The following is a 20,062-nucleotide window of genomic DNA, read 5'->3' as shown; positions in this document are numbered from 1 at the left end:
CTCCCAGCATGCCCGGACAGCCTTTGGCTTTCCGGGCATGCTGGGAGTTGTAGTTTTGCAACAGCTCGAGGCTCATTGGTTGGAAAACACTACCATAAAGATCAACCAAATCAATGGCTTTAGCCTTAAAGGGGTACTCCACTTTTATTGGTGGCAGAAAGTTAAAACAGATTTGTCAATTACTTCTATTAAAAAAAATCTTAATCCTTCCAGTATTTATCAGCTGCTGTATGATCCACAGGAAGTTCTTTTCTTTTTGAATTTCCTTTCTGCCTGACCACAGTGCTCTCTGCTGACACCTCTGTCAGTTTTAGGAACTGTCCAGAGTAGGAGCAAACCCCCCATAGAAAATCTATCCTGCTCTGGACAGTTCCTGACATGGACAGAGGTTTCAGCAGAGAGCACTGTGGTCAGGCAGAAAGGAAATTCAAAAAGAAAAGAACTTCCTGTGGATCATACAGCAGCTGATAAATACTGGAAGGATTAAGATTGTTTTAATAAAAGTAATATACAAATCTTTTTTTAACTTTCTGGCACCAGTTGATTTAATAAAAACATTTTCCAGTGGAGTACCCCTTTAAATTGTCTATAGACTGGTATGCCAAAAGAGACATTTATATACTTTTTTTTTTCTTACTGCACTTATCTTCAAAAGAGTACACCCTTTTTTTTTTTTTTTTTTTTTACAATTGAGGCCTTAAAGGGGTACTCCTGTGGAAAACTTTTTTTTTTTTTGTTAAATTAACTGGTGCCAGAAAGTTAAACAGATTTGTAAATTACTTCTATTAAAAAAATCTTAATCCTTCCAGTACTTATTAGCTGCTGAATACTACAGAGGAAATGGTTTTCTTTTTGGAACACAGATCAGACTCAGTTCTCTGCTGACATCACGAGCACAGTGCTCTCTGCTGACATCTCTGTCCATTGTAGGAACTGTCCTGAGCAGCATATGTTTTCTATGGAGGATTTTCTCCTACTCTGGGCAGTTCTTAAAATGGACAGAGATGTCAGCAGAGAGCACTATGCTCATGATGTCAGCAGAGAGCTCTGTGTTCCAAAAAGAAAACCATTTCCTCTGTAGTATTCATCAGCTAATAAGTACTGGAAGGATTAGGATTTTTTAGTAGAAGTAATTTACAAATCTGTTTAACTTTCTGGCACCAGTTGATTAAAAAAAAAAAGTTTTCCACGGGAGTACCCCTTTAAGGTGGCGTATGCATCTGTATTTCATACAGTTGTATATATAAGATGCCTCAAATGCCCTATATACGATATGAAATGCACTGTTTGTATGTCTTTTGTAGGCAGTTCCTTCTAAATGTCCTTGATGTAACTCCACTATATATTGGAAGCCTCTAGTAGACGTCCATTGGTCATGATACTTTGTATAACATTACAATGTTTATTTTCAGCCTATAATTAATCTGACTTTTTTTCTATTTAATTCCAGAGACCTAAGTAACAACCAGATCTCAGAGATCGCCCCCGACGCGTTTCACGGCCTGCGCTCACTTAACTCCCTGTAAGTTGCACTTAGTGGGGGCCACCCTAGAAAATTAAATTACCCCCCGAGTTTGTGGTTCACCTATCTGGAACACATGAGCTCATGTTGCTCTTGCTCCGCGGACCCTCACTTAGGTATTGCAGATTTTTAATGTGATTTCCATTTAAGAATTGCATTAGGGGCCTCAATGAAATGCTGAGTGTTTTACACCGGGAAAATAAATATCTTCTATCGGTGGCCGCAGTTCTTACGGTGACAGCATAAACCCATTTCCTCAGGAGAGGGACCTTAATGCAATAATGTTTGGGATGGCTGCTCTGGAAAATGTGAATGTTAATGCGGCGACGTTCTGCGGCCGAGGATTGATGGGATTCGGCAGCTTTGCCTTTCATGTTAATTAGAACTTCATGCAGAGGAAACGTAATTAAGAAGTCGGGAAAAACACTCAGTGATTTAGGAACCCGCGAAACGCACGGACACGAGCACTTTATCCGGATTGGCTGTAATATGACTAATGTGTTATTATGTGCTGCTCGGGAGAGGAGAATGCTCGTGCTATAGCCCATTATTAATATGCTTGGGAAAGTACATAGGGACGGCTATGGGGTTGTCCAACACAACAGTCTTTTGTTCTCCACCCACTGCCATGAAAATGGCGCCGTGTATACATTTCTATTGACAGTACAATGGTTAGGTCACTTCTAATAGTTTGGGTTTCCCTTATTTTAGCATGTGATGTCTGAGTTTACAAACCCGGTTAAATAGACTGACTATATATATATATATTCTTTTCTTTTTTTTTTTCTTTTTTTTTTAATCCCTCTATTTCAATCTTCACTGACTACTTAAGGAACGAGATTGGAGACACTTATAGCGTAAAATAAAATATAGTTTTATTGGTATACATTAAAATTGGTAAAAAGTGTACATAATGAAGAAGGGATACAAAACACTCCACTGAATGGAGAAAAATGGGCGTCACTCCAAAACAGACCCATACACTAAATGATTAACATATAAGGTAAGTATTCATATGTAGAAAAGTGCGCTATGTGCTATGGGAACCATGGATCTATTCCATTAACAATGTTATAAATACATATACATACCCAGTGAAACACAATAATAAGTATGGAGGTCTGCTGGAGCAACGCCACCCCAACGCACGTTTCGGGATGTCCTTCGTCCTCACAGCAAAAAGCGCTATTTATATTAGAAGAAACCAATCAAGACTCAGTAGTAATTAGTTTTCACCTGTCCATCTGCTTTGTTTGGCGCATGTCGCTCGGACACGTCCGGCCAGCGCTCCTTCTGGGATCCGTGTCACCGGCCTCGTCATGAGGCCCGGTCACATGACCGCACCACATGATGGGCTGTCAGGAAGTGCCCGACCGGCGGACCTGCTCATGCGCACTGCAGATTAATGATGTCTGCTCGGCGTCAGGGCTGTAACTCCCGCGATCCATTAACTCCCGCGATCCGCGGTTTCAATCTTCACTGGTGGACCCAATCCCAGTTTTCCAGAATCCAGCAACTTGGACCAGCAAAGGGAGGGGTTTATACAAATTTTTCCCAATATTTAGAATTTTGGGTGTGTTCCCCGCTGTTTTGGGGGCATTCCCAAGACATGGCTTAGTTTGGGTGACTCTGTGACTAAAAATAGTTTGTGGAAGAAGTTTTTTTAGGGCAAAAACTGTTTTTAAATAAAAAAAAAAAAGGGGGGGAATTAAAATACTTTAAACAAAAATAGTAAAGCAGTCAGTGCAATTGGTGATGGTGAAGATTATCAGATCTCAACACAACATGAAATGTTAGGGAACGCGCTATACAATGCCTTTTGCTTGCCACAGTTGCCCCATGTAACCACCATAATGTGCAGAAGCGTGCCATACTCTCTTCTTACCAGTAGGCGGCGGTGTACAAGATCAGAAAAGCCAATCTGTACATGACTGTGTGCATGACGCCATGTGATTATTATATTTAATATGGATATTTACAACCCGAGACAGAATGTATTAATTAACAAATCTGAAAATAGGAATGTTCACACGTGTATTAATAGACGCCCGCACCTACCATTTATCTGCTGGGCTTTAGCTCACATGGAGTCTTCAATTGAAAGCAATTATCATTCACCAAGACAGGTTCCTCTATGACCGCTGAAGAATTTGTTAATGATTTTTTTTTTTTTTACCGCCGGATGATAATCGCAGCGTGATCGAAGATCTTCAGGTCTAATCCGCAGATTTTGTCCAATTAATCAGAATTCAACATAACAGGTTAAATGGAAGCGAGCGCAGGATGGTTCCTTCCGCCCATTCATTACCACTAGAGATGAGCGAACTTACAGTAAATTCGATTAGTCACGAACTTCTCGGCTCGGCAGTTGATGACTTATCCTGCGTAAATTAGTTCAGCTTTCAGGTGCTCCGGTGGGCTGGAAAAGGTGGATACAGTCCTAGGAAAGAGTCTCCTAGGACTGTATCCACCTTTTCCAGCCCATGGGAGCACCGGAAAGCTGAACTCATTTATGCAGGAAAAGTCATCAACTGCCGAGCCGAGAAGTCCGTGACGAATCAAATTTACTGTAAGTTCGCTCATCTCTAATTACCACACATCAGGCCCTTTCTATCTCGCTGTCAAGGAAATATTAATTGAATAACCCGTAAGGCAGATGTGCTCATTGGCTAAGCAGATGCTTACAAGGGTTCGTTCACGCATCCCATTCTGATGCAGGTTTTAAGGCCGATGGAAATGACAGCGGTCCCTCAAGTTACAATATTAATTGGTTCCGGGTCGACCATTGTATGTTGAAACCATTGTATGTTGAGACCAGAACTCTATGGACATACTCCTGGTAATTGATTCTAAAGGCACCAAAATGTCATCCAAAAATAGGAAAAAAGTGAGAATTCAAGAAAAATAAGTAGATAACTAATACAGATAAAGCAAATTGTTACATATAAAAGTAAGAAAGATCTGCTGGGAGCTGTAATCCTTGTCTATGTCAGTGTTTCCCAAGCAGGGAGCCTCCAGCTGTTGCAAAACTACAACGCCCAGCATGCCCGGACAGCCAAAGGCTGTCCGGGCATGCTGGGAGTTGTAGTTTTGCGACAGCTGGGGGCAGCCTGCTTGGGAAGCACTGGTCTATGTAGAGGACAGGAGCTTTTTTGGGGTCCTGTACAGTACACAATGTCCTAAAAAAGTAACATGGAGCCGCCCTCACCTGGTGTCTAGAGATGAGCGAACTTACAGTAAATTCGATTCGTCACGAACTTCTCGGCTCGGCAGTTGATGACTTATCCTGCATAAATTAGTTCAGCTTTCAGGTGCTCCCGTGGGCTGTAAAAGGTGAATATAGTCATAGGAGACTCTTTCCTAAGACTGTATCCACCTTTTCCAGCCCACGGGAGCACCTGAAAGCTGAACTAATTTATGCAGGATAAGTCATCAACTGCCGAGCCGAGAAGTTCGTGACGAATCAAATTTACCGTAAGTTCGCTCATCTCTACTGGTGTCCAAAAGAGCAGCTAATCCTTGCCCAGGTAAAGAGTAGTACAGAACATGTAATACCTCCCTGTACTGTAGGGGGCGCTAACAGACACCAGGCAGTGCATACGCTTCAGTAATACAGGGGTTTTACCAGTGAATATCCATTCTGATTGGTCGGTTCTTCCAGCCATTGCAATATTTCGTATATCTGGACTGTCCGGAGCATTGTAAGGTGAGTCTGGTTTCAACTTACAATGGTCCAGAAAAGACCATTGTATGTTGAAACTATTGTATGTTGAGGCCATTGTAAGTTGAGGGATCACTGTACATAGGAAAGATTCTACTTCTCTCTTTTATTAATTCAATCCAAGTTTTAACATTAAAAGGAATCTGTCAGCTGCAATTCAGATTCTAAACGGCCGATACTGTAAGAACATGTTCACACTGGAGTATTTCTTTTCAAACTCTCAGCGGGTCTGCAGCGGATTTTCAACAGCGGAGATTCCGCTTCGGGTAGCGCACGGAGACTCTGTCCCTTTTCAAACTCGCAGCAGGAGATACGCTGCGAGTTTGAAAAGAAATATGCCCGTATGAACGTACTCTAAGAGTACATTCACACGGATGATTATTTGCGGAATTTCCACGGACGGCAATGCATTTCTGAGCGGATCCTGACAAAAGAATTGACATGTCAATTCTTTATACAGAGGCCGAAATCTGAATATCTGTGGCAGATGCCTCTGCCACGTGCACAGTGCAGCAGAATCCCATTGAAAACAATAAGACTCTTCTGTAACAAAATTTCCAAGCAGAATTTTACCACTGGATTCCTTTCGGAAATTCACGCGAAGAAATTTTGGAGCGGAATCTGCTAGAAAAATTCAGCTTGGAAATTCTGCAAAATTTACTGCACATTGGTCCTTATTTACTATTGCAAACCCGACATGTTTTGTCGGGTTGTGCGCCAGGTTCTGTGGCATTGCGCCAGAAATTCTTTCTCCGCCAGATATTGCGCCAGAATTGAAAAAAACCCTGACTAACTCTCCATTTTGCTAAGTAAGCCCGAAAAAGGGGAGTGGCAGCTGGGGGAATGGGGGCGTGGTCTCCAAAAAGGGGAGTGTTCCTGACATTTTCACAAAAACCCAACGTATTTACTAAAGTTTCCACAGAAAATGTGGTGGATTTGAGCTGAGGAAAACCCGACAGATCAGAGCTAGAGATGAGCGAACTTACAGTAAATTCGATTCGTCACGAACTTCTCGGCTCGGCAGTTGATGACTTATCCTGCGTAAATTAGTTCAGCTTTCCGGTGCTCCGGTGGGCTGGAAAAGGTCCATACTGTATCCACCTTTTCCAGCCCACCGGAGCACCTGAAAGCTGAACTAATTTACGCAGGATAAGTCATCAACTGCCGAGCCGAGAAGTTCGTGACGAATCGAATTTACTGTAAGTTCGCTCATCTCTAATCAGAGCATGTGTAAAAAAAGCAAAATGTAGGGAAAGTGGAAAATGTAGGGAAACCTTAGTAAATACCGTGGAAAATAAATTGTAGGGAATTAAAACCTACAAAGAAACCTACACAACACTCTTAGTAAATGAGGGCCATTGTGTTGAATGGGGATTCCGCTGTCTCAATCACTTATCAGAATTTTTGCTGCAGAAATTCTGCAGCGGAAGTACCACACTACGGATTCTGCAAAATCATTGAACCTGTCAATAGTTTTTGCTAAATTCAGTGCAAAGCCCAATTAAAGTAAAAGGTACTCTGATTTCTGGCCTCTGATGACTTCACAGAAATTTTGCATAAATTCCGGACACAATCCGCAAAACTGCAAAAAAAGCCACAAAACAAAATTTGCGTGGAATCACAGAAATGTTGCCATGTAAATAAAGCCTTAGAGGCTGTTAGGACAAGGAGATACATGGCACCTTTCATAAATCTGTCTGTGCTTTCATAACACCTCCTCAATTGCCTATCCCAATCCTGTCCCTGCTTGATTGACAGTCAGCTTGAAGCTGAGTCCTGTTTCCAAATCTGGTTCCTGTGATGTGCATTGTGTGAGATATGGAAACAGGGCTTGGCTTCCAGCTGACTGTCAAGCAAGCAGGAACAGGGTTGCTGGGGGGGGAGCAAGGAGGTGTTCCAGTCCTAAGCACTTCAGGGGTTTGGGAACGCCTCTTTGACTCTTGGTACTAGAGAATAAACACATTTTTCTATGTTATAGAAGCACAGACACATATATGAAAGGTGTCATGTGTCTCCTTGCCCTAACAGTTCAAAATGTGATATGCAGCTGATAGATTTCCTTTAAAATCTGTATCAAAATGGCTCATTGTGTTCTAAAAAAGTTTGGTCCTTCCTCAGGATAGGACATCTATATTAAATTGGTAGGGACTGGTGCAAAGAACAGAAGGGGGGAGGGCACACTGAACGGAATATTCACCTGTATGGAGTGTGCAGTCAGCCTCAGCGGTCAATATGAATAGTGACTCCTGCGGGGTGCATATACTACAGATGAAGTATCAACAAATATTGCAAAAGAAAATGCATATGCACTCACCACTCGGCACTTGTCACTGCGTTCCGGAGTCCGGGTCACAGGTAGCTGGATCTCAGCGTGGGCGCATCATAGGTAGCGCTCAGAGGCAACGCCGGCCATTGGCCGGCGTTGCCTCTGAGCGCTACCTATGATGCGTCCACGCTGAGATCCAGCTACCCATAACCCAGACTCCGGAACGCAGTGACAAGTGCCGAGTGGTGAGTGCATATGTATTTTCTTTTGCAATATTAAAGGGGTTATCCAGGGAAAAAAATGTTTTTATATATCAACTGGCTCCAGAAAGGTAAACAGATTTTTAAATGACTTCTATTAAAAAATCTCAATCCTTTCAGTACTTATGAGCTGCTGAAGTTGAGTTGTTCTGTTCTGTCAAAGTGCTCTCTGATGACACGTCTCGGGAACCTGTCCAGAGTAGAAGCAAATCCCCATAGCAAACCTCTTCTACTCTGTGCAGTTCCCGAGACAAGCAGAGATGTCAGCAGAGAGCACTGTTGCCAGAAAGAAAAGAACAACTCAACTTCAGCAGCTGATAAGTATTGGAAGGATTAAGATTTTTTTTTTATAGAAGTAATTTGCAAATCTGTTTAACTTTCTTGAGCCAGTTGATATAAAAAAGAAAGTTTTTTCCTGGAATACCCCTTGGTAGGGGTCCGTCAATGTAGTGTTAATTTTGTTTGCATTTCGATTACCGTACTGTCCCTAGTGCAGCCTTCCCCTGTTTACTCAGACAGAGCTGCCATGTCTTTTTAGTTGTGTAGCACCTGCTGGAGAGACCCTGGTTGGACAACACTGTTGTAAAGCCATGTTTAGCAACCTGTGGCACTGCAGCTTTTAAAGGGGTACTCGGGTAAAAAACTTTTTTTTTTCTCTCTCTCTAAATCAACTGGTGCCAGAAAGTTAAACAGATTTGTAAATGACTTCTATTAAAAAAAAATCTTAATCCTTCCAGTACTTATTAGCTGCTGAATACTACAGCGGAAATTATTTTCTTTTTGAAACCCAGAGCTCTCTGCTGACATCACAAGCACAGTGCTCTCTGCTGACACCTCTGTCCATTTTAGGAACTGTCCAGAGTAAAAGGAAATCCCCGTAGCAAACATGTGCTGCTCTGGACAGTTCCTAAAATGGACAGAGATGTCAGCAGAGAGCACTGTGCTCATGATGTCAGCAGAGAGCTCTGGGTTTCAAAAAGAAAAGAATTTCCACTGTAGTATTCAGCAGCTAATAAGTACAGGAAGGATTAAGATTTTTTAATAGAAGTAATTTACAAATCTGTTTAACTTTCTGGCACCAGTTGATTTAAAAATTTAAAAAAAAAAAGGTTTTCGATGGAGTACCCCTTTAATACACTACAAATCTCAGTATGCCCTGATATCCTGAAGTTCCCATAACTAATATTGGATTTCTCTGTTTCCCAGGGTCTTATATGGCAACAAGATAACAGACCTTCCTAAGGGTGTGTTCAGTGGTCTCCATGCCTTGCAGCTTCTGTAAGTAAGGATTTATCTAATTTTTCTTTGCATGCATATGGCAAATAAACTATATACTTGTGGTGACTCACGGTGATGGCGGGACCATGGGGTGTAGCGGTGTAGGTGGATGGGGCAAGATGGTATTAACCCCCAGGGCAAGGTGTTATTAACCCCTAATGTTTGTGACGCCAGAGTGGTTTTTGGGTATCGGGAACCACCCAAACGATATCTCCGCTATCCCAATGGCTAGGTAGTGAAATGAGAGTCCACGAGCAGGTTATGGTTTAACTAAGGTCAGACAGTTGTTATAGTCCCTACAGCTCGGCCAGAATCCCAGAGAGTTGGCCCGGAACACAGAAGGACCTCGCAGCTTGCTGGGACTAATTGTACTTGTAATGGACTTTACATAATTGACTTTAGGCTTGACTGGACTGTAGGTAGTGACAGCAGACATAGACTTGACTTACTGGAAGTGACGGTAGATTTGAGGCCTTCCAGGTAGCTGGACACAAGCACTGAGACATCTGGTCACCACTGTTCCTCAGAAGCAATGATGGTAGAAGAGAGAGAATTGTAATGGCCACCCCCCAGGGCTCAAGTCCTGCAGGAACTCATGGGAACGGAGTTCCTGTACTTTTTCCACAGCAGGAACGCAGTTCCCATTAGCAGGAGTCCTGCAGGACTAGCCCTTAAAGGGTTACTCCGCCCCTATACATGTGATAAGATGTCTGATCGCGGGGGTCTTGGCTGCAGCACCCCAGACATCCGGTGAACGGAGCGAACTTCGCTCCGTGCCAGATGACTGGTGATGCAGGGCAGAGGCTCGTGACGTCACAGTAATGCCCCCTCAATGCAAGTCTATGGGAGGGGGCGTGACGGCCGTCACGCCCCCTCCCATAGACTTGCATTGAGGGGGAATTACTGTGACGTCATGAGCGTTTGTTGCTGCACCCAACGAAACTGCACCCAACGAAACACTCTAAACGAACACCGGGAGCAGCAGAGAGAACGTGGGGGTCCCCAGTGACGGGACCCCCAGGATCAGACATCTTATCCCCTATCCTTTGGATAGGGTATAAGATGTCTAGTACACCCTTAAGTGGAAATCTAGCGTGAGTTCCCTCACTTTTTTTCCCCAGGACTTGACCCCTGCCACCCCCTTATAAAGGGGGGCTGAGCCAGAAGCCCATAGGTCAAGCTGTGGGTCATGTGTTAAGCTGGTGCTCTCTGGGTAACATAAACATAAAATGTAACATCTCACAGGTCCTTTAGACAATTACATTAGTCCTCCAAAGGTCCTTTATACTGTCTATATATTAGTATACTGACTATACATACAGTACAATAAATAACACTAAAGGAGAACTCCAGAATATAAAAATTGTCCCCCATACTGCCGGCTGTAAAAAAATAAAGATGTACATACCTTCCTTCGCTCCCCCGGGGCCTCCGGTAACCGGCTCCGGTCTCCGTCGCGATCCTCTTCCTGGTTTCCACTGCGCACACGGCAGAATTTCCGCGGCAGTCTGACGTCTGTTTATGCGGATTCCGCTCTGAAATGCATTGCCGTCTATGAGATGGCGCATTTCCGAGTGCCTGTTGGATGATTCTGCACATTTTCGGCCATGTGAACATGGCCTAACACAGACCTCTTAGTAAACGAACAACCTTTAAGACGATCATTTTGTATTCCTATAATAATAATATAATAAATATATTATTTAAAGTTTGTATTACAGTTTGATATCTTTTTATTTATTTTACTTGCACTACTTTATTTATATTTCATCTTTTTTTTCCCTTTCATCCTTCCCGTTCCTCCAGACCCACCCCTGCTGAGAGGATGAAAGGCTGTCAATTTATATATATATTTTATGCGAGTGGAGTTTTACATTTCAAATGGTCTCTTTAGATAAGACGTGTTAAATGTAGGTTACCGGGGAAGTGCGCGGAATAGTGATTGCCGGTGCGGGCTGTATAAATGACTTATAAGTTGAAATCGATGCAGTCATAAATGTCAGGGCTTATTAGACTTATTCCGCTTTCTTTCTTTTTTTTTTTTCTTTCCGCCGTTCAGACTCCTGAATGCCAATAAGATTAACTGCATCCGAGCCGACACCTTCCAGGACCTGCAGAATCTTTCTCTACTGTCGCTCTACGACAATAAGATCCAGAGTTTGGCGAAAGGAACCTTCTCCTCGCTCCGAGCCATCCAGACGTTGTGAGTATTAGTGAATGTCTATAGCAGTGGTCTTCAACCTGCGGACCTCCAGATGTGGCAAAACTACAACTCCCAGCATGCCCGGACAGCTGTTGGGAGCATGCTGGGAGTTGTAGTTTTGCAACATCTGGAGGTCTGCAGGTTGAAGACCACTGGTCTATAGCCATACACCACTGTATCCAAAAAATAAGGTTGTTCCTTTATAGCAGTGGTCGCCAAACTGTGGGCCTCCAGATGTTGCAAAACTACAACTCTCAGCATGCCTGGACAGCCGTTGGCTGTCCAGGCATGCTGAGAGTTGTAGTTTTGCAACATCTGGGGGCCCACAGTTTGGTGACCACTGCTATAAAGAAACAACTTTTTGTTGTATCCAACTTTTTGACTGTATCCCCAAAAAAAAGTTGGGCCTTTATAGCAGTGGTCGCCAAACTGTGGGCCTCCAGATGTTGCAAAACTACAACTCCCAGCATGCTGGAAGTTGTAGTTTTGTAACATCTGAAGGTCAACAGTTTAAAAACCAATGCTTCATACATTATTTACATTCAGCATCCGCTTGTGATATTGACTAAAAAACTGCAATAGCCCATAAGAACAAGTCTTAAAGGGGTTATCCAGGAAAAAACTCTTATATCTATCTATCTGTCTATCTATCTATCTGTCTATCTATCTATCTGTCTATCTATCTATCTATCTATCTATCTATCTGTCTGTCTGTCTGTCTGTCTATCTATCTATCTATCTATCTCTATATATATATATATATATATATATATATATATATATATATATATATATCTCAATCAACTGGCTCCAGAAAGTTAAACAGATTTGTAAATGACTTCTATTATAAAATCTTAATCCTTTCAGTACTTATGAGCTGCTGAAGGTGAGTTGTTCTTTTCCGTCTAAGTGCTCTCTGATGACACATGTCTCGGGAACTGTCCAGAGTAGAAGCAAATCCCCATAGCAAACCTCTTCTACTCTGTGCAGTTCCCGAGACAAGCAGAGATGTCAGCAGAGAGCACTGTTGCCAGACAGAAAACAACAACTCAACTTCAGCAGCTGATAATTATTGGAAGGATTAAGATTTTTTAATAGAAGTCATTTACAAATCTGTTTAACTTTCTGGAGCCAGTTGATTGGTGCGGTTTCTTAAAGAAAGCCGCTATGTGTTTCTAAACCTGAATAATCGCTTTAAAGGGGTACTCCCGTGGAAAACTTGTTTTTTTTAAATCAACTGGTGCTAGAAAGTTAAACAGATTTGTAAATTACTTCTATTAAAAAATCATAATCCTTCCAGTACTTTTTAGGGGCTGTATATTACAGAAGACATGCTTTTCTTTTTGGATTTCTCTGATGTCATGACCACAGTGCTCTCTGCTGACCTCTGCTGTCCATTTTTGGAACTGTCCAGAGCAGGAGAAAATCCCCATAGCAAACATATGCTGCTCTGAACAGTTCCTAAAATGGACAGCAGAGGTCAGCAGAGAGCACTGTGGTCATGACATCAGAGAAATCCAAAAAGAAAAGCATTTCCCCTGTATTATACAGCCCATAAAATGTATTGGAAGGATTAAGATTTTTTTAATAGAAGTAATTTACAAATCTGTTTAACTTTCTGGCACCAGTTGATTTACAAAAAAAAGTTTTCCACGGGAGTACCCCTTGAAGGGTATGTTCACATGGACGGATGTGCAGCGTATTTTATGCTGCGGATCCGCCGGCGATGGACCCTACATTGTGCATATAGCAGCATAGCAATCCACTGCTATGAGCAGACACGCTACGATGCGCGAGTCGTAGCACACATTGCAGCTGCTGTCGGCCCAGCTTGGGGAGCAGGGGAGTGGCCGCGATGTGCGCTAGTATCCTGCGCATGCACGCGACGACTCGCACATCGTACCGTGCCTGCTCTTAACAGCGGATTGCTACTATGAGCAAACATAGCTGGAGGCACTATGTAGGGTCCTTCGTTGGCAGATTCGCAGCATACAATACGCCGCGGATCCGTCCGTGTGAACGTACCCTTAGTGTGTATTCTCACGTGCAATATCCTGCGCATATTTGATGCTGCAGATTTCAATATAAACTAGTTGACTGAACACAGCTTCAAATCCTGCGCACCAAATATGAGCAGGATACTGTAAGTGTGAATAGATCCCATAGGGGTACTGCAGTTTATTTTGTTTTTCTTCAGCCTTTAAGCCCATGATGCCAAGTTATAATACGGTTTCATTTGCTTCTATCACCTCCGTGTGCCACTTTGTCCCGTTTCCAAGCACAGGACCCACAGCCGGAAGTATTTAAAGGGGTACTCCGGTGAAAACCTTTTTTCTTTTAAATCAACTGGTGCCAGAAAGTTAAACATATTTGTAAATTACTTCTATTAAAAAATATGAATCCTTCCAGTACTTATTAGCTGCTGAATGCTACAGAGGAAATTCCTTTCTTTTTGGAACACTGATGACATCACGAGCACAGTGCTCTCTGCTGACATCTCTGTCCATTTTAGCAACCGTGCACAGCAAATGTATGCTAACGGCAGCATGGTGGCTTAGTGTTTAGCACTGCTGCCTTGCAGCGCTGGGGCCTTGGGTTCAAATCCCACTAAGGACAACAATAAATAAATAAAGACTTATTATTATTATAACATCAGCAGAGAGCACTGTGCTTGTGATGTCATCAGAGAGCATTCCAAAAAGAATTTCCTCTGTAGTATTCAGCAGCTAATAAGTACAGGAACGATTAAGATTTTTTAATAGAAGTAATGTAAAAATCTGTTTAACTTTCTGGAGCCAGTTGATTTAAAAGAAAAAAGGTTTTCACCGGAGTACCCCTTTAAGAGAAAGTCTTTTTCTTATACTGTTGTCTCGGACCTTTCCCAGCATTCCATGCAGCCAGAGACAAGGTTTAATAAGTCACATGGTCTCCAGGGGGTGTGGCTATCCTGCAGTGGGCAGGTGGATAACATTACTTCACTTCCTCCTGCTGTCCACTCACCCATTGCAGTATAGCCACACCCCCTGGAGACCATGTGACTTAGGACATGTGGTTTCTGGCAGCATTAATTGTTGGAAAAGGTTCGGAGACATCAGTAAAATAAAAATACTTTCTCTACAGAACTTGCGGCTGCGGGTCCTGTGCATGAAAACGGGATGAAGCGGCGCACGGAGGTGATAGAAGCAATGCAGATGGTCACTTCACTCCTAGACCAGGGTTTCCCAATCTGGGGTTCTTCGACTGTTGCAAAACTGCAACTTCCGTCATGCCCTGGATACCTTTAACTGATGGCATGATGGGAGTTGTAGTTTTGCAACAGCTGAGCCATTGGTTGGGGAACACTGCCCTAGATGGTTGCCCATTGTTTTCCCTCCTATACGCCAGTCCTGACTATGTATGATTTCTACTTAGGCACTTGGCTCAGAACCCTTTTATCTGTGACTGCAACCTCAAGTGGCTGGCGGACTTCCTAAGAACAAATCCCATAGAGACCAGCGGTGCCCGATGCGCCAGTCCCCGCCGACTCGCCAACAAACGCATTGGGCAAATAAAAAGCAAAAAATTCAGATGCTCAGGTAAGTTCAAATTAACCAGCACTTACCAAATGAACATTTCTAAGTAGTCGGCTGTTTTCTTTAGCAATGGTTGCTCAATTCTAGCTCTTCCAGCAGCAGTGCCACTCTTTTTCAGTGGTTGTGTTCGGAATTACAGTTTACCTCTGCTGAAGTGAATGGGGATGAGCTGCACTACCACACACAGCTTGTTTTTTGGGGGGAAAAATAAAGGGTTTTTAATACAAAATAAAATTAAATTGCGGTAAACAATAATTTTAACCATTTCCCTTTTTCTCCACAGCAAAGGAACAATACTTTATTCCAGGTATGTCTGAATATAAGTTGTATCACACCGAATGAATATACTGATATGTTGAATATATAGATGTACGTAAATGGTCACATGAAATTATACAATACAGTGGTCCCTCAACATACGATGGTAATCCGTTCCAAATGGACCATCGTTTGTTGAAACCATCGCATGTTGAGGGATCCGTGCAATGTAAAGTATAGGACAGTGGTCTACAACCTGCGGACCTCCAGATGTTGCAAAACTACAACACCCAGCATGCCCGGACAGCCGTTGGCTGTCCGGGCATGCTGGGAGTTGTAGTTTTGCAACATCTGGAGGTCCGCCGGTTGTAGACCACTGTTAGAGGAAGTTGTACTCACCTGTCCCCGCCGCTCCGGACCGTCACCGCTCGTCACCGCTGCCCTGGATGTCGCTGTCCATCGCTGTCGCCGCGTCCCCGAGGCGTCCCTGACGCTCCGGCAAGGCCTCTGTTTCCCCGGAATCCGCTCCTATTGGATGACGGGACGGTGTGCGCTGCGACGTGATGGCGACGATGGAGAGCGCTGACGATGAAGGGATCCCGAAGAGGACGCTCCGGAGCCCCGAGGACAGGTAAGTGATCGTCAGCGGACCACATGGGGCACCGTAAACGGCTATCCGGGGGCAGCTGAAGCAGTCTGCGCTGCCGGATAGCCGTTTCTGCGATGGCCCCGACATACAAAAGCATCGTATGTTGATGCTGCCTTCAACATGCGATGGACTCTGAGAGGCCATCATATGCTGAAATGATCGTATGTCGGGGCCATCGTAGGTCAGGGGGTCACTGTACATTACTTCTGTACTGCACAGACTTGTTATAGGTCCCTCCAGAAGCATAAAGAATGCTAAGATTACTTACAATAAGGGATAATAAAATAATAGCTAACAAATTTAAAATTAGGAAGAAAATTACTTGAAATAGATTTCAGGAACTTCAAATAGGGACACTGTTTGCATGTTGCATTTTCCAGCAATTAAAACAATTTTCAAGTCTAGTAAATGATCATATATTGGTAGATAAAGTTATTAAGTTATTTTACTACCTTTATGTGGTCATTCATACTTTCCTTCTAATTTTAATGCAAACTGTTTGTTCTAGTGTACTTCCTGTAACAGACTTCTTGTTCCTGCTGTACACTCTGTCTGGGAATCCAGCTATCTCCCACTATAACTTCTTGACTATGCCCATACCCACCGCAGCCACAGGAGCCCCCTACATATTGGGAGGGAGATAGAGTTGGCTGAATTCCAAACAAGAGTGTAAAGCAGGAACAGAAAGTCTGTTTCAGGAAGTTGAGCTAATGAAGACCACAGAGCAGATATTTAGCATTAACATACATATATTTATTACATACCACGCCCCCTCCATTCATGTCTATGGGAAGGGGCGTGTCAGCAGACACACCCCCTCCCATAAACATGAATAAAGGGGGCGTGGTGTGACATCACGACCACTGCTGCAGGAACCTGGCATTTGTTTAGAATGCCAGTTTCTGCGGGAGATTGCAGGGGCCCCAGCGGCGGGACCCCCATGATCAGACATCTTATCCCCTATCCTTTGGATAGGGGATAAGGTGTCTAGCAGTGGAGTACCCCTTTAAACTTTTTTCCTGGAATAACAACAGACAAATGACTACTTGTATAAAGAGTACAATTGATAGGGTTTGATCGAATTTGATTCTTGTTGCAGGAACTGAGGACTTACAGCTGGGCAGTGAATGTAACAGCGATGTGGTGTGTCCACCCAAGTGCAGATGTGAATCCAACGTGGTGGACTGCTCCAACCTGAAGCTGTCCAAAATCCCAGACCGCATCCCACAATCTACGGCCGAGCTGTACGTAGGAAATCCATCCATACTAAAATAGTACCAAATCTCTGATATCTATTCATATGAATGCTACTATCGGTATACAGTATTATAAAAGCATATATAATGCACAGAATGGTTGCCATGTAAGGCCAACATTGAGTCTTCCCTGTGTACATGTCACTATATTTATTCCAAATTTTGTTTTTGGAAAATTTCAGGCGCTTGAACAACAACGAGATCACAACGTTAGAAGCGACGGGATTGTTCAGGAAACTCCCACACCTGAAAAAAATGTAAGTCACCGCGTGCGCTGATCGATCAGACCCAAACTGCAAAAAAGCTAAATCCACCAGTCAAGGATCAATCCGTTAAAAGAATTACTTTGGCGCAGTGATGCATTCACTTCACTGTTTTATGTGTTTACATCACCACTAAACTCTGTTCCATTCTGGGTCCATTCACCCTTTTTTTTGTGCCGAATGGACCCTGAACGGGTCAGAGCACAACTGACACTGTCAGGTCCCGACCGATCCCATTGGCTTGAATGGGGTCTGTTGGGTGTCTATTTTTATTGTATTTTAAGTGAGTTGGGTGGAAAAAAAATAATGGACATGCAGTATTTTTTCTCCGCTCAACTCCTGTCTTTTCCCTATCCATTAGTAGGTTTAGTTTGATGTAAAAAAAAAAAAATGTGCACCAAGATTTGGCATTTAAGCGACTCCACCTTTTAGTGAAGCTGATAAACCATGTCTCTTGCCGAAAAAAAACACAAAAGTGTCTAAAAAGTGTCTAAAACACATTTAAAATTTGAGTCATGTAAGTCATTTTTTGGGTGCCAATTGTATAATTTCCGGATCCTTTAGCCATCCATTAGATGAGTGTTATGTTGTATGTGTTATGTGTAGACAGCTTATGTATCACAACATGGTGAATAGTAATACGACATGGGAATGACTAATCTTAATGTGTGTGTATTACAGCAATCTGAGCAACAATAAGATCTCAGAGATTGAGGATGGGGCATTCGAGGGTGCGGCGTCGGTGAGTGAGCTTCACCTGACAGCCAATCACCTTGACTCTGTACGAAGCGGCATGTTCCGGAGTCTGGAAGGTCTTAGAACGTTGTAAGTAAAAATGGGGGTGTTTTTAATATTGCCCTATTTATATATATCTATATGTAAATGATCCTAAAACCTGGCACCACAACTTGATCAAAAAACAATGCGGCCTTAAGATGTTTTTCTAAGTCACATATGCACAGGATAAGTGAGAAGTATCTGATTCAAAGGAGTACGGCTGCAAGGACCCCCATGTTTCATTGAAAATAAGTTTATTAGCATAAACATTCATACAATGTGCTGCCCGTGCAACACAATAAATTATAATTACCGTACATAGTGCGACAGTACTCTGGGTCTCTCTATGCTATGCATCGTACCACGTGCTACGCTAACATTCCTGCACACATTATAAAGCAACAACGTCAAACAATAAATGATCACAAGAACTGTGTCCTGTGTTTCCACTTTCTCAGTGTTTTCTAAACAGTGCAACTCCAGCTGTTGCAAAACTACAACTCCCAGCATGCCCGTACAGCCGTGGGCTGTCCGGGCATGCTGGAAGTTGTAGTTTTGCAAAAGCTGGAGGCAAACATGGGAAACCCCATTAAACGTGTACTCCGGTGAAAAACATTGTTTGTTTTTTTTTAAATCAACTGGTAAATTACTTCTATTTAAAAATCTTAATCTTCCGGTACTTATCAGCTGCTGTATGCTCCACAGGAAGTTCTATTCTTTTTAAATGCCTTTTCTGTCTGACCACAGTGCTCTCTGCTGACACCTCTGTTTGTCTCAGGAACTGTCCAGAGCAGGAGAGGTTTGCTATGGAAAATGCTCCTACTCTAGACAGTTCCTGAGATGGACAGAGGTGTCAGCAGAGAGCACTGTGGTCAGAAAGAAAGGAAATTCAAAAAGAAAAGAACTTCCATCCTGCGGAGCATACAGCAGCTGATAAGTACTAGAAGGATTAAGATTTTTAAATAGAAGTAATTTACAAATCTATTTAACATTCTGGCACCAGTTGACTTAAAAAGAAATTGTTTTTCACCGGAGTACCCCTTTAATACGTGACTAATGGTAAACTCAATTTTAATGTCACTTCTGACAGCAAGAATATTCAGCATTCTTCTTGCCTTTCAATTGACAGAACCCATTGGACCCCATTATATGTCAATGGTGCTGTTGGTCCACCATTTGGATCCATGCCTTGTGTTATATGACCAAAAGCCAAGATGCCAATGTGAACAGACCTTACACCTGACCTATTATGTTCTGTGTTTATTTCATGACCAATTGATGTTAAATATTAATGCAGATTCTCTATACAGTGGGTGTACACATGGATGAACATTGAAGGCAATGCATAATTTGTCTCCCCGCATTCAATTTGTATTCCGTGTCGTTGACAAAACTCAAGCTAATTTTTGTGCTTATCATTTCTATTTCTATTCTAATTCTATTTATTTATTGTGCAGGATGTTAAGAAATAACAAGGTGAGCTGCATCCACAACGATAGCTTCACCGGGCTGAGGAACGTCCGACTCCTGTCCCTGTATGACAACCAGATCAGCACCATCACGCCTGGGGCTTTCGACACTTTGCAGTCACTCTCCACTTTGTGAGTAGATATTATTTTAAGTTGTTGAGGGATATCAAGGTGTGGGGATCTGGGCAACATCAACATTGGTGGAGACCACTAAGCATATTGTGAGGGGATAGAAAACATACAGATTCACCAAAACTGGACAATAGAAGACTGGAAAAAATGCTGCCTGGTCTGATGAGCCTGGATTTCAGTTGTGACATTCAGATAACGGTCAGAATTTGGCAAAAACAACATGAAAGCATGGATCCATCCTGCCATGTGTCAGCGGCTCAGGCTGGTGGTGGTGTAATGGTGTGGGGGACATTTTTTTGGAACACTTTGGGCTCCTTAGTACCAATTGAGCCTGGCATAAGCACCACAGCCCACCTGAGTATTGTTACTGACCATGTCCATCCTTTGATGACCACAGTGGACCCATCTGTGGATAATGCCCCATGTGACAAAGCTT

General features: G+C 42.9%; 1 protein-coding gene across 4 annotated transcripts in view; it reads left to right on the top strand.

Annotated features, from left to right (window-relative positions):
* Positions 1–20,062, top strand: part of SLIT1 (slit guidance ligand 1) — a 390,223-nt gene that overhangs the window by 293,934 nt on the left and 76,227 nt on the right. For all 4 annotated transcript variants that reach the window (XM_056532480.1, XM_056532484.1, XM_056532482.1 and 1 more), the window contains exons 11-19: positions 1,451–1,522; positions 8,976–9,047; positions 11,107–11,250; positions 14,662–14,825; positions 15,106–15,129; positions 16,829–16,973; positions 17,168–17,242; positions 17,930–18,073; positions 19,483–19,626. In XM_056532480.1, the coding sequence (XP_056388455.1) occupies positions 1,451–1,522; positions 8,976–9,047; positions 11,107–11,250; positions 14,662–14,825; positions 15,106–15,129; positions 16,829–16,973; positions 17,168–17,242; positions 17,930–18,073; positions 19,483–19,626 (984 nt within the window). The remainder of the gene's footprint in view (positions 1–1,450; positions 1,523–8,975; positions 9,048–11,106; positions 11,251–14,661; positions 14,826–15,105; positions 15,130–16,828; positions 16,974–17,167; positions 17,243–17,929; positions 18,074–19,482; positions 19,627–20,062) is intronic.

This window comes from Hyla sarda, chromosome 7, assembly GCF_029499605.1.
Source record: "Hyla sarda isolate aHylSar1 chromosome 7, aHylSar1.hap1, whole genome shotgun sequence".
NCBI lineage: Eukaryota > Metazoa > Chordata > Amphibia > Anura > Hylidae > Hyla > Hyla sarda.
This window is presented reverse-complemented; position numbering and strand designations above follow the sequence as displayed.